Here is a 14,757-nt window from a genome sequence, read left to right as displayed (position 1 = left end):
GGTTCTAGTCCCGGTCAGGGTACCAGATTCTGTCCCGGTTGCCCCTCTTCCAGGCCAGCTCTCTGCTGTGGCCCGGGAGTGCAGTGGAGCATGGCCCAAGTACTTGGGCCCGGCACCCCATGGGAGACCAGGATAAGTACCTGGCTCCTAACTTCGGATCAGCGCAGTGCGCCGGCCACAGCGCGCCGGCCTCGGCGGCCATTGGAGGGTGAACCAACGGCAAAGGAAGACCTTTCTCTCTGTCTCTCTCTCTCTCACTGTCCACTCGGCCTGTCAAAAAAAATAAAAAAAAAAAAATATTTAAATATCTGAACTCTCAAAGAGCAGACTTTGTCACTTGATTAGATTTTTTTTGACAGGCAAAGTTAGACAGTAAGAGAGAGAGACAGAGAGAAAGGTCTTCCTTTTTCCGTTGGTTCACCCTCCAAATGGTCCCTACTGCTGGTGCACTGCACAGATCCAAAGCCATGAGCCAGGTGCTTCCTCCTGGTCTCCCATGTGGGTGCAGGGCCCAAGGACTTGGTCCATCCTCCACTGCCTTCCTGGGCCACAGCAGAGAGCTGGACTGGAAGAGGAGCAACCGGGACAGAATCCGGCACCCCAATCGGGACTAGAACACGGGGTACAGGCGCCGCAGGTGAAGGATTAGCCTAGTGAGCCGCGGCACCGGCCTACACTTGATTAGATTTTAAAAAGGCTTTGGGGGACCAGTGCTATAGTGTAGCAGGTAAAGCTGCTGCCTGTGACACTGGCATCCCATGTCTCATTGCTCCACTTCTGATTCAGCTCCCTGCTAATGGCCTGGGGAAAGCAGCAGAAGATGGTCTAAGTGCTTGGGCCCCTGCACCCAAGTGGGAGACCAAGAATAAGCTCCTGGCTCCTGGCTTCAGCATGGTCCAGCCCTGGCCATTGCAGCCATCTGGGGAGTAAACCAGTGAATGGAAGACCTCTGTGTGCGTGTGTGTCTCTCTCTTTGACTTTCAAATAAATAAATAAATCGTTAAAAAAAAGAAAGCAAGCAAGCTTTGACCATATCCATCATCTTAATCACTAACATGCATTAGTTAGGGAACTAATATGTTTATGTGACAGTATGAACCAGCATTAAAATAGTTAAAGTTAAGAATAAACTTTTCAGGGCCTGCATTGTGCCATCGCAGGTAGAGTGCTGCCTGAAATGCCAGTATCCAATATGGGCACTGGTTCATGGCCCAGCTGTTCCACTCCCAATCCAGCTCCCTTCTAATGGCCTGGGAAAGGCAGCAGAAGATGGCCCAAGTGCTTGGGCCCCTGCCACCCATGTGAGATACCCGAAAGAAGCTCCTGGATCTTAGCTTTACCCTGGCCCAGCCATGGCTGTTGCGGCCATCAGGGGATGAACCAGTGGATAGAAGATCTCTTTCTGTCTCGTCTCTGCTCTCTGTAGCTCTAAAATTCAAATAAATAATTTTTCTCTACAACATGTTTTAGCAACAAAGTAACTCTATTCTAACTTTTATTTATTTTATGTGAAAGGCAGAGAGACATGCATGCATGCATGTGTGCACAAACACACACATACATACACCAAGAGCTCCTCCCCCCACCATTGGTCACTCCCCAAATGCCTGGAACAACCAAGGTAGGCCAGATCATCACTGCAACTTCCAGGGCATTCAGTAAAGGAGAGGGGATGGTGTCTCAAATAGCTGCGTCTCTGCAACCCAACTATTGTGAGAGACCTGAATTGAGTTCTAGACCCCCAGTTTTGTTTTGTTTTGTTTTTTCTTTTTTGCCAGGCAGAGTTAGACAGTGAGAGAGAGACAGAGAGAGAGTTATAGACAGTGAAAGAGAGACAGGGAGAAAGGTCTTCCTTCCATTGGTTCACTCTCCTAATGGCCGCTACAGCTGGCGCTGTGCCGATCTGAAGCCAGGAGCTGGGTGCCTCTTCCCGGTCTCCCATGCGGGTGCAGGGGCCCAAGCACTTGGGCCATCCTCCATTGCCTTCCCGGGCCACAGCAGAGAGCTGGACTGGAAGAGGAGTAACCGGGACAGAATCCGGCGCCCCAACCAGGACTAGAACCCAGTATGCCAGTGCCGCAGGTGGAGGATCAGCCAAGTGAGCCACGGCGCCAGCCTAGACCCCCAGTTTTGGCCTGGTGTAGCCCTGGCCATTGCAGGCATTTGAGAGTTAACCAGAGTTCTATCTGTGTGTATATATGTATATCTCTGTGTGTGTATGTGTGTGTGTCTACCTCTCAAATAATAAATAGGACAAACTACTAATAGATTACAAAATTTTTTGCACCAAAATAAATTTATCTTTTAATTACATTTCTCCATAAACTCTTCAAAGTGTCCTCACATGTATGTGTGTATACATATTTCTGCATAATTTTTCAAAACATAACAAAATACATTCTGAGTTAGACCTGTAAACTTTAAAGGTCTGAGGCCAGCACTGTGGCACAGTGGGTTAATGCCCTGGCCTGAAACACTGGCATCCCATATGGGCACTGGGCCTAGACCCAGCTACTCCACTTCCAATCCTGCTCTCTGCTACGGCCTAGGAAAACAGTATAAGATGCCCCAAGTCTTTGGGCCCCTGCACCTGCATGGGAGACCCGGAAAAAGCTCCTGGCTTCGGGTCAGCGCAGCTCCAGCCATTGAGGTCAACTGGGAGTAAACCATTGGATAGAAGATCGATTCTCTCTCTCTCTCTCTCTCTGACTCTCCTCTCTCTGTAACACTTTCAAATAAATAGATAAATCTTTAAAAAAAATGTAAAGGACTACTTAAAAAATTTTAAGTCCTTATTTATGTATTTATTTGAGAGGCAGAGCAACAGTGAGAGAAAGAGCTTGTATCAACATGTTCACTCCCCAGATGGCCCCACAGCCAGATATGACCAGGCTGAAATCAGGAGCCACAAACTCCATCCATGCCTCTCATATGAGTAGCAGAGACCCAAATATTTGGGCCATCATCAGCGGCCTTCTCAGGTCCATTAGCTGGGAGCTAGATCACAAGCGGGATAGCCAGGACTCAAACTGGTACTCTGATAAAGGATGCTAGTGTTGTCAGACGCATTTTAACATACTACACAACAACACTGGCTGAAGGCCTACTTTTCTAAACACTGATTTCAACCCACTATATCAACTATGTGAAGAAAAACAAACTATAAAGTATTTAAGACAGATAATAGTTATTAGGTATATAAATGCAGCAAGAGCTTTCAGAGCTTTCCTTGTTTATTTTGGTTTTTCACTTGTTTGACAAATATTTATCTGGGTCTAACATAAAACAGTACCTGTGGTAAGTAAGCAACAAAAATGAAGAAAGTAAATCCTTGATTTCAAGGACCTACTGGAGTTAAGAGGAATCTAATTATCCAACCCTCCTCTACAAATAAATTGAGGGCCACAGCAAGCGACATTTCTCTACATTACACAGAAGTCAGTTGTTTTCCTAACAGATAACTCTTTCAAGCCCACTGTAGTTTACTCAGTCTACTGAATGCAATAAGTCATCATTAGGACTTGACAATGAATCAAGACAAGGAAGAAAATACTACAAAAAGAGGGACAAATAAAGATCTTGCCCCTTTAGTTGCTATAAGCCAAGTCTAACATATATTTGGACTTTCCCCTCAAATGTAGTATTAGATGTTTCTAACATAAAAATAAAGCAAGCAGTATTGACAATGGTGCTATTTACTGACTATGTAATTATGAAATATTCATAGTACAGAGCTATAATGAACTCTTATCCTATTGTAAGCACACAGTTTTCCTTAGTGTCTTCATTTTTGTTCAAAAGAAACAGTCAAAAAGTAGAATTAAATGCATTTCCTGTTCAGGGATTTAGTTTCCTCATCTGTAAATATATCATAATTGTTTTCAGAGCTACACAAACTCAAGCCACAAAGCACATATAGATAACAAATAACAAGGGACAAGCTAAATAAATACCAGGATGGTATAGTTAAACCCTCACAGCAGTGACATCATTGGTTCCTGCCACCCATGTGGGAGGCCTGGATTGCATTCTCAACTCCTGGCTTTAGTCCCAGCTCAGCCTCAGCTATTGTAGGCACTTGAGGAGTGAAGCAATGGACGGGAGCTCTGTCTCTGCCTCTCAAACAAATAAATAAGGAGAGCCTCACAGCAAATGTCTCTTTCATGTAATAAGAGCAAGTAAACTTTTAAAGTTTTAACACCTTGTATTGAATTTAAGAATCAGGCTTCTATCCTGCAAAAGGTTAATTGCTATGGTAAAATCTAAAAAAAAAAGAGTAAACTGAAAGCCACCATTCTTTTGATTTATTTGAAACCTATGCTGAATTAGACATTTAATAACTTTAGGAATAAACATGACACATTTATTTCCATTTTGCCCTTTCATATATAAAGATGAAATGGTCTAGAATGATAAATGGTCTAGAATGATAAATTGCTAGACAACTGTTTCAATGAAGGAAAAAATTGTAGTAAGACATAAAGCACTTCTTTTACCACTATCAACAGCTTCAACTTCACGGTCAATTGCATCTCTGATCATAAGTGGATGGATGAAGAACTGGGCCCACCTGGAAGGAAAAAAAAAAAAAACTGGCATGTCTGTTTTTGTTCAGTTTCAGCAATTAACATCTCATTTTTAACTAAGAAATTTTACTAAGTTGGAGATTTAGTTCACAATCATGCGTATGTAAAACCTAAAACCTAAATATTCTGCATTTCTGTATTTTAAACTAGTCTACAAACTTTTTTTCATTATGAAATGTGACATTCATATAGGTAAGTATATATGAAACGTGAACATGTAAGCTAACGCATAACTGCAAAGCTAACACCTGAGAGGCCCACTCAAGGGAGGAAACAGATCACAGTCAGCACTCTGGAAGCACCTGGCATCAGCCCTTCCCTCAAAGCTATCCTGAATTTAAGGTAAACATTTCCCTGCTTTTCTTTATAGTTCTACCACCTATATACCTTTCCTTGACCAGCCTCTTTCAACCTCTCCCCTTTTTTCCCCATTCTCAAGGAGTCTTTTTAGGAATTTTTTCATATTTATTCTAGGAAATTTTAATATCAGACATATTTTATATACATATATTTGTACTTTTATATATAAAAGATAATTAAAAGCTTTATTTAGGGCAGTGCTATGAATTAAAAAATTTTAAGTTAAATCAGACAAATTTTAATAGCTATTGGTATTTTACTTAACCTTTTAACTATATTTGTTCATTTGTTTCATTTGAGAGGCAGAGAGACAAACATAGGGTGGGAGGGAAGAGATCCATCTTCAATCTACTGGTTCACTCCCCAGATGCCCACAATAACCAAGGCCAGGCCAGGCCAAAGGCAAGAGCCAGAAACTCAATCCAGGTCTTCCACATGGATGGTAGAAATCCAATACTTGAGTCATCACCTGCTGCTTCCCAAGATCTGCATTAGCAGAAAGCTAGAATTGGGAGCCATGGTCTATACTCGAACATAGGCACTCCATGTAGGTTCCAGGCACCTTAACTAAAATCTTATCAACCAGGCTAGACACTCACCCCCATAATTGTGTTTAAATGTAATTTACTTATATATGTCTAATAAACTTTTAACTTTTACTTATTAGGAGATAACCTTTAACTAGCTACTAGATATACATTAAGATATTGTCAACAGTTTTTTCTCTTCAGTACTTGGTATAATTAATGATGGGTTGAATTACTGCTACTGAATTAATTAATTAAAGACAGAAACTATTTTTATGTAAGTCTAAAATCCAAAGCCACATGCAAAATATTGAAGACCAACCATAAACAATATCCACAGAGCAGCTAACGAGGCAATCAATAAGGCACATGCAGACCACCTCTTGTGATGACTTCAAAATCACGTAAGCATTTGAAGGGTCTTCCAATCAGTCTCCACCACTCCACCACAGCTTTTTTTATTTTTTTAAGATTTTATTTACTTGAAAGGCAGTGTTACAGAGAGAGAGGGAGAGACCGAGATTTTCAATTTCTTGATTCATTCCCCAAATAGCTACAAGAGCCAGGGCTGAGCCAGGCTGAAGCCTGGAGCCTGGAGCTCAATCTGGGGCTCCTACATGGGTGCAGGGGCCCAAGTTCTTGGGCCATCTTCTGCTCCTTTTCCGAGGCCATTAGCAGGGAGCTGGATTGGAAGAGAAGCAGCTGCAATACGAACCAGCGCCCATATGGGATGCCTGCATCACAAGTGGCAGCTTTACCTGCTACACAGCAAGGCTGGCACCTTGTTTTTTATTTTTATTATACTTTTTGAAAAAAATTTATTTTCAAACAATACATTTTCTTGAGATTGACAAGCGAGAAATAACAATTAGAGCCTTGTGTTAACGGACAGATTATTTTAGGACAAGCCAACATATTTGAGCATTAATTCTGTTTAGAATCTGTAATATCTTAATATATCTACCAGGGGACCAATATCCTAACAGAACTTCTCTAGATGAAGTTCCCCAAGCTTTTCTTCATAGGATTTAGAAACTTGTAATGTGTGTTATCAGCATTTCCTAATTTCAAAGGTTCCCTGGGACATGTAACCATCAATAGCTGCCATCTTCTGAACAAAGAGAAAACTGCAAATATTAAACACTGTCCAATCTTCTGCAGTCTTAATCATAAATTAATAGTCTTTCCCTATATGTCCATCATTCCTAAGACAAATATATGAGTCTGATCCTGTACTGATAGTAGTAAAGCTCAGTTCTCTTTAGGAGAATGATAAATTAAAAGGCAAAAGTTCATAGACAATGCTTAGTCATACTGTGAGTCTTGTGAGAAGCTGGATGACAACCCCATTTAAATTCTCTTGTTAAAGTTAATAGAAAATTTGGATGTTTTGGTGTGTTCACAATTGTATCATCTGCTATGACAGCTTTGTATTTTATTTTTTTTTTTTCGCCTCATTGAACCTTAAGAGGGGTTGGCACTGTGGCGCAGCAGGTCAAAGCCCTGGACTGCAGTGCCACCATCCAATATGGACGTCAGTTTTAGTGCTGGCTGCTCCATTTTCAATCCAGCTCCCCGCGAATGTTCCTGGGAAAGCAGTGGAGGATGGCCCAAGTGCTTGGGTCCCTGCACCCACATGGGAGACCCAGAAGAAGCTGCTGACTCCTGGCTTCAGATCAGCACAGCTCTGGCCATTACAGCCATTTGCTGAGTGAACCAGTGCATGGAAGACCTTTTTCTCTTTCTCTATCTCTCTCTGTAACTCTTTCAAATAAATAAAGTAAATCTTTAAAAAAAAAAAAAAACTTAATAAAATGATGCAGGAAATCTTAGCCTGCATTTCTTTTTCCTGACCTCAAATGGAAAGTTTTTTACCCCTAAATATGTTCAAGGTTTCATCATTAAATATGTTTAGTTTAAATTACCAATTATCAGATTCAAAAATTTGCCTTATATTCTCTTTGCTAAGAATACCTTCATAGATACTGACCTGTGTATCTTCATTGGAGAAATGTCTGTACTTTGCACTTCTTTTTAAGGATTTATTTGTTTAAAAGGCAGAGTTACACAGAGGCAGAGGCAGAGGCAGAAGCAGAGAGTCTTCCATCTGCTGGTTCACCCCTCAAAATGGCCGCAAGGGGCCAGAGCTGAACTCATCTGAAGCCAAGAGCCAGGAACTCCATCCAGTTCTCCCACATTGGTACAGGAGTCCAAAGACTTTGACCATCTTCTGCTGCTCTCCCAGGAGCATTAGCAGGGAGCTGGATCAAAAGTGGAACAGCCAGGTTTCAAACTGGCACCACTATGGGATACCAGCACTGCAGGCGGTGGCTTTACCCACTATGCCACAGCACCAGCCCCAAAACTGTGCACACTTTTAAGTTGGTTATTTTTATATTCAACAATGAGAGTACTATTTATTCTAGATTTTAGTCTCTTATCACATATTTGACTTGCAAGTATTTTCTTCCATTCTATTAACTGCCTAGACAGTTCAACTGTAAATGTAATGGTTTATTTCTAAATTCTCCACTGACCAATATGTATACTTTATGCTAGTACCACACTGTTTTAATTCCTGCAGCTTTAAGTTTTGAAATTGGGAAGTACAACCCCTCCAACTTTGCTTCTTTAAAGATAACTTTGGCTCTTCTATATCTCTTCCTTTCCATATGATTTCTTTCTTTCTTTCTTTCTTTTTTTTTTTTTTTTTTTTTTTTTTTGGACAGGCAGAGTTAGAGAGAGAGAGAAAGGTCTGAAAGGTCTTCCTTCCATTGGTTCACCCCACAAATGGCCGCTACAGCCGGTGCACAGCGCCAATCTGAAGCCAGGAGCTTCTCCTGGTCTCCCATGCGGGTACAGGGCCCAAGCACTTGGGCCATCCTCCACTGCCTTCCCGGGCCACAGCAGAGAGCTGGACTGGAAGAGGAGTAACCGGGATAGAATCTGGCACCCCGACCTGGACTAGAACCCAGTGTGCCAGTGCCACAGGCGGAAGATTAGCCTAGTGAGCCACGGTGCTGGCCTCCATATGAATTTTAAGATCAGTTCACTAATGCTTTCAAAAAAAGGCAGCTGGGATTTTGATATGATTGAGTTGAATCTTTAGATCAATTTGGGAAGTATTTCCACCTTAACAACATTGTCTTCTAATCTATGAACACAGGATGTTTCTCCATTTATTTAGGACTTCTCTAATTTCCTTCAACAACTTTTAGTGACTTTCTGCAAACAAGTCTCTCAATTTTATTAAATTTATTACTAAGTATTTATTCTTTTTGATCCTATTATAAAAGGAATTTTCTTAATTTCATTTTTTGATTTTTCATTGTTAGAGTATAAAAATACAATTCACTTTGGTATGCCTATCTTGTATCCTCCAACCTTACTCAACTCTATATCAGGTGTAATAGTTCTTTTACAGACTCTGTAGGATTCTCTAGATATGGTGAGTTCTTAATTACTTATTCTAGTTAATGTTCTTATGTGCTCTAAAGTTGCCACAATCACTGAATTAGAAGGTAACCATCTGTTTTACGTACATGCACAAAGTATCTATACGCACATAAACACACCTCAGATAATGATCTTATAACCTAAAAGAACCACATCATAGATTTTATTTTTAATTTCACATAAGGTTCAGAAGTGTTAAGGGACTTAATTGAGGCCACCCCTCTAATAGCCGTCAGGGGTGGGATTCAAACCCATTCAACTGACTCCAGAGTCAGAGCTTCTCGCACTACATTGTACCGCCTTATATTCTGGTCACCTCTATATGAGAACTGAAACAAAGACTGTCACTATGTTTGACCTCAGCTGGGAATGTGTATGCCCAGCAACTCAAATTTTTCACTACTCTGCACATGCCCCTGAATGACATGGAAACCAAGGGTATGGATTTGGGAATTACAAATAAATTTTCAGTGAGTAGGTGAATTTGCAAATAGACAATCTGTGAATAACGAGAATCAACTGCACAAAATTAAGCCATACGCAAAGACACTTTTCCTTTTCCTTTCCTGCATGCCTTTTCTGACCCCGCCCCCCACCATGTTTTTGTCTATTTGTCCTGGCTAATATCTCTACAACAGTGTTAACAGAAGTGGTTAAGTGCTGTTATCTTTGTATTTTTCCTTAGGGAAAAGCTTTCAATCTTTCGCTATTAAGTATGACTTCATGTGTAGATTATTCTGAGGTATCTTTTATCAGGATGAGGACGTTCCTTTTATTTCTAAGTTTAAGTTTCTTAATCATGAAAGAATACTAGATGTCTATCAAAAGCCTTTTCTGTCTACACTGAGAGGATATATTAAGAAATGTGTTTTGTTCTTTCTTCCAATAATATAACTAACCTTATATTCCTGGGATAAATCTCACTTGATCATGGTGTGTAATCTTTTTTTTTTTTTTTTTTTTTTTGACAGGCAGAGTGGACAGTGAGAGAGAGAGACAGAGAGAAAGGTGTGTAATCCTTTTTATAGGACACAAGATTCAGTCTGGAAATTTGTTGTTGAGGATTTCTGCATATGTATTCATATTTGATACTGGCCTGTAGTTTTTCTGATATCACTGTTGGTTTTGGTATCTGAGTAATACTGGCTTAATAAAATGAGTTAGGAAGTTTGTTCTCCTTATTTTTTGGAAAAACATATGAAACACTGGTGTTAATTCTTTAATCATTTGGTAGAATTCAAAAAGATGTTAGAAATTTTTTGATTACCATTATAATTGCTTTTCTTATTACAGATCTATTTAGATTTTCTGTCATCTTGAGTTACTCTGAGTAGCCTGTTGACTTTTAAGTAACTTGTCTATTCCATCTGGGTTATTTAATTTGTTGGCATACAATTGTTCACAGTATCCCCTTATAATCTTTATTGTGTTGGAAAGACTATGTTCCTTCTTTTCCTACTTTATTTTAATAATTTGAGAATTCATTTTTTCTTTGGTCAGTCTAGCTAAAGCCTAGCAGGAATCCCCTCCCCCCACCCCCCTTTTTTAAGCTATTGGTTAACAAAAAGCTGAACTCAAGTCACTCAAATAAGCTCAGAGCATGGAAACTGAATTAGGCCATTAATGATTAAGGAAGTATGTACAGAAATAATGGTAAAGGGGCCAGCATTATAGCATCGTGGGTTAAGCCACCATGTGCAGTGCCAGCTGCTACTTCGAGTACCAGCTGCCCAACTTCTGATCCAGCTTCCTGCTAATGTGCCTGGGAATGCAGTAGAGGACAGCCCAAGTGCTTGGGTCCCTGTATGCACATAGGAGACCCAGAGGAAGTTCCTGGCTCCTGGCTTCAGATCAGCCTAGCTCTGGCCAATGCAACCATTTGGAGAGTGAATCAGCAGATGGAAGACCTCTCTCTTTGTCTCTCCCTCTCTTTCTAACTCTGCTGGAAGGGAGGGAGGAAAGGAAGGAAGAGAGCAAAAGAGGGAGAGAGGGAGGAAAAGCAGGTTGTGCTAGAGTAGTAATAACCTGAACCATCTCTCATTCATGAATCAGAGCCACAGGGTCTTTTGGTTCCTTCTATGCACATCATGGTACCTTTCTGCAGAAACTGACTTTACCTGATGGAAAGTGCAGACTACATGCTGACCTAGAAGCACACACCACAGACTTCTGGGAGTCAAAAGACTGATAATTAAGACTCCTCAAGGGGTTGGTGCTATGGCACAGCAGGTTAAAGCCCTAGCCTGAAGTGCTGGCATCCCACATGGGTGCCAGTTCAGTACCCGGCTGTTCCACTTCCAATCCGGCTCTCTGTTGTGTGGCCTGGGAAAGCAGTAGAAGATGGCCCAAGTCCCACCCACATGGGAGACCTGGAAGAAGCTCCTGGCTCCTGGCTTTGGATTGGCACAGCTCTGGCTGTTGTGGCCATCTGGGGATTGAACCAGTGGATGGAAGACCTCTCTCTGTGTCTACCTCTCTGTAACTCTTTCAAATAAATAAAATAAAATCTTCAAAAAAAAAAAAAAAGAAATTATATTGTAAATCATATAAATAGAATTATAAATTTCACCTTTATAAATTGCAAATCATAATTATATAACTTACATAAGTAAAATTAAATAATTAAAAGTACTTATGTAATTATCAGTGAAAATGTTAAAATCAAAAATATAGATTATAAAAGAGTATAAACAATATAATCCCATATACATTAAAATTTTTCTGGCTACATAACAAAATGTAAACTGGTTATCTCTGTATTAAAAATTAGAGGTAAACATTCCTTTTTTGCTTCTCCATTTTTCCATATTTTCTCCTAAATTATAAAAAATTAATGGCAAGAATGACTCAATAGAGACTACACTGGAAGTGAGCCTAGCAGTTCAGATGCCATCAAGATCCCTGTGTTCAATTATTGGAGTACCTGGGCTCAATACCCAGTTCTGGCTCCTGACTCCAGCTTCATGCTAATGCAGAAGCTGGAAGGCAGCAGCAGATGACTCAAGTGATTGGGTTCCTGCCACCCACATGGGAGACCCTGATTGAGTTTCCAGTTTTTCAGCCCAGCCCTTGTGGTTTCACTATCTGGGGAGTAAAGCAGCAGATGCGTGCTCTCTGTCTCTGAAATAAAGTAAGTAATTTTTAAAAACTTAAAAAATACATTATTTACAAATTCAGAAGGTATTTAAGAGCTCAAATTTAATTTTGAATGCAAATATAACCATACTGAATATATCTTCCTTTTTCTTCCCAAGTTTTGGTGAACAAAGCTGAGCTTATGACTAATTAGAGTATCTGTCCAATGATAAATAATGACTGTGCATTCCAGAAACTGGCCTTGGGACAGCCAGATACAGTTACAAAGTAAGCAGGCCCTCCATGGACAGCATGACCAGAGGATTGGATTTAGGCCCACAGGATAAAAGTAACCATTATGACTCTAACCAGCCAATTATCACCTGGACAAGGTCAAAAGGCAGCTGGCCCTATTCTCTGCTTCCCTTGTGCCTCACTCCCCCTTATCACCCCTTTCTGCTCCTTTTAAACATTCTGCTAGCTTGCAATTTGGGAAGAGCACATTTGGGACTAAGTCTGCCTTCTTCCAAGAAGGTTGGTTTCTTGAATAAACCTGTTCTTTTTTTTTTTTTTTTTTTTTTTTTTTTTTTTAACAGGCAGAGTAGACAGTAAGAGAGAGACAGAGAGACAGAGAGAAAGGTCTTCCTTTGCCGTTGGTTAACCCTCCAATGGCCGCCACGGCTGGCGCACCCCGCTGATCCCAAGGCAGGAGCCAGGTGCTTCTCCTGGTCTCCCATGGGGTGCAGGGCCCAAACACTTGGGCCATCCTCCACTGCCTTCCCGAGCCACAGCAGAGAGCTGGCCTGGAAGAGGAGCAACCGGGAAAGAATCCGGCGCCCCGACCAGGACTAGAACCTGGTGTGCCGGCGCTGCTAGGCGGAGGATTAGCCTAGTGAGCCCCGGTGCCAGCCGAATAAACCTATTCTTTTGCATCAACTCTTGTTATCTCTTGAGTATTGGTTTTCAAGTAGCAAGCGTCTCAGGCTTAATTTTGACTCGTAACACAAAGACTAAGTGTTACAAAGCAAGTGCCAAATTGTTTTAATAATTTGTTCCAAAAGAGCAGCATTGTGGAGTAGTGAGAGGATCTCTCTCTTTCTTTCTTTCTTTCTCTCTCTCTCTCTCTCCCCCTCTGTCTCTCCCTCTCTTTGTAATTTTGCCTTTCATATAAATAAATCTTTTTTAAAAAAACCAATTTGTTCCATTTCCCAAATACGCTATTCTGACAATTCCATAGAATTAGGATATTCTTTGAAAAAAAAAAAAATAGAACATATCCAATATTTCCATTTTTAAGTATTATTAGATAACCAAGTAAAAATACACTTTGAGTTAGATACCTATCCAGGGCTTCCTTGAAGTATTTTCTCTGGACATCAAACTGAAAGACTGTACGTTCACAATCAGTTGAGGCATTATCACTGCCTCCATGTTTCTTCAGGAAGGCATCAAATCCATTCTCATCTGGATATTTCAAGCTACCCATGAATACCACTAAATGGAAAGAACACAAAGTCACAGAATGCAAAGGTATAGACAATGTTTTTGTTATAAAGGACCACTTTTCTTATGTGTATAGAAAAACGAAAGAAAATATACCAACCCATTAACAATGGTTATATCTGGATAATACTTAATAACATTTCCATTTTTGAAGCTTTCTACAATGCTTATATATTATTTTTATACTAAAAGAACACAAATTATTTATTAAAAATTAAAATTTAAGCATATGCATTATGCAAATTTTACTATATTCAAAAAGTGATGTTTACCCTCAGATAACTTAGAAAACCAGAATATAAACGTAACCAATTCAGAAAAGTATGGATTAAGTTTTGTGTTTTTTTGTTTTTGTTTTTTTTGACAGGCAGAGTGGACAGTGAGAGAGACAAAGGTCTTCCTTGGCCATTGGTTCACCCTCCAATGGCCGCCGCGGCTGGCGCACCCCACTGATCCCAAGACAGGAGCCAGGTGCTTATCCTGGTCTCCCATGGGGTGCAGGGCCCAAGCACCTGGGCCATCCTCCACTGCACTCCCTGGCCACAGCAGAGAGCTGGCCTGGAAGAGGGGCAACCGGGACAGAATCCGGCACCCCGACCGGGACTAGAACCCGGTGTGCCGGCACCGCAGGCAGAGGATTAGCCTATTGAGCCGCGGTGCCGGCCCAGATTAAGTTCTTATAACTATATTTAAGTATACTCATAATTAAACTGAAGTTCTTTTGTTTTTATATTAATCATGCATTTTTATTTTCTGTATTTCTGCTGCTCTGACGTCTCAGGGCCTTACTAACCCTGGAAGACAATGCCCCTACTAGGACTAGCCAATTCCTAGAGAGCCACAATCATCTCCCCATTGGTTGGTGTTACCGAACTTGAATAATACTAACACGTATATTTTTAAATATTTTTCTAGGTGGTTTTTTCTAATCCCCCACAAAAGTACACTCAAGCAGATTAAAATTAAAAGTCTCCCCCTCCCATACATATTCATAAATCAAGGGTTTTTTTCTTAGTATTTCTCTTGTTAAATAAATCATACTTCTATCAAACCGGTTACTTCTCTTTGAAATGTAAATTTGAAGAGAAAAGAACACACTCAAGAATGATATTTTACAAAAAATCTTACTGTGCTCCAGAAAGTGTGCCAGCCCAGGCAGGTCATCAGGATCAGCAAAACTCCCAACTCCAACACAAAGAGCAGCTGCAGACTGGAGTAAGTAGAACACACAGAAATATTTTAGTCAATCC

At 40.6% G+C, this 14,757-nt stretch overlaps 1 protein-coding gene across 4 annotated transcripts in view; it reads right to left on the bottom strand.

The window, feature by feature from the left end:
- NRDC (nardilysin convertase) overlaps positions 1 to 14,757 on the bottom strand; it is a 93,192-nt gene that overhangs the window by 55,296 nt on the left and 23,139 nt on the right. For all 4 annotated transcript variants that reach the window (XM_002715099.5, XM_002715100.5, XM_051857772.2 and 1 more), the window contains 3 exons: positions 14,636 to 14,717; positions 13,345 to 13,498; positions 4,497 to 4,570 (listed from right to left, as the gene is read on the bottom strand). In XM_002715099.5, coding sequence (XP_002715145.1) covers positions 4,497 to 4,570; positions 13,345 to 13,498; positions 14,636 to 14,717 — 310 coding nt within the window. The remainder of the gene's footprint in view (positions 1 to 4,496; positions 4,571 to 13,344; positions 13,499 to 14,635; positions 14,718 to 14,757) is intronic.

The sequence above is a fragment of the Oryctolagus cuniculus genome, chromosome 7 (genome assembly GCF_964237555.1).
Source record: "Oryctolagus cuniculus chromosome 7, mOryCun1.1, whole genome shotgun sequence".
Taxonomy (NCBI): domain Eukaryota; kingdom Metazoa; phylum Chordata; class Mammalia; order Lagomorpha; family Leporidae; genus Oryctolagus; species Oryctolagus cuniculus.
Note: the sequence above shows the minus strand (reverse complement) of the source record. Positions and strands in the feature narration are given on the sequence as shown.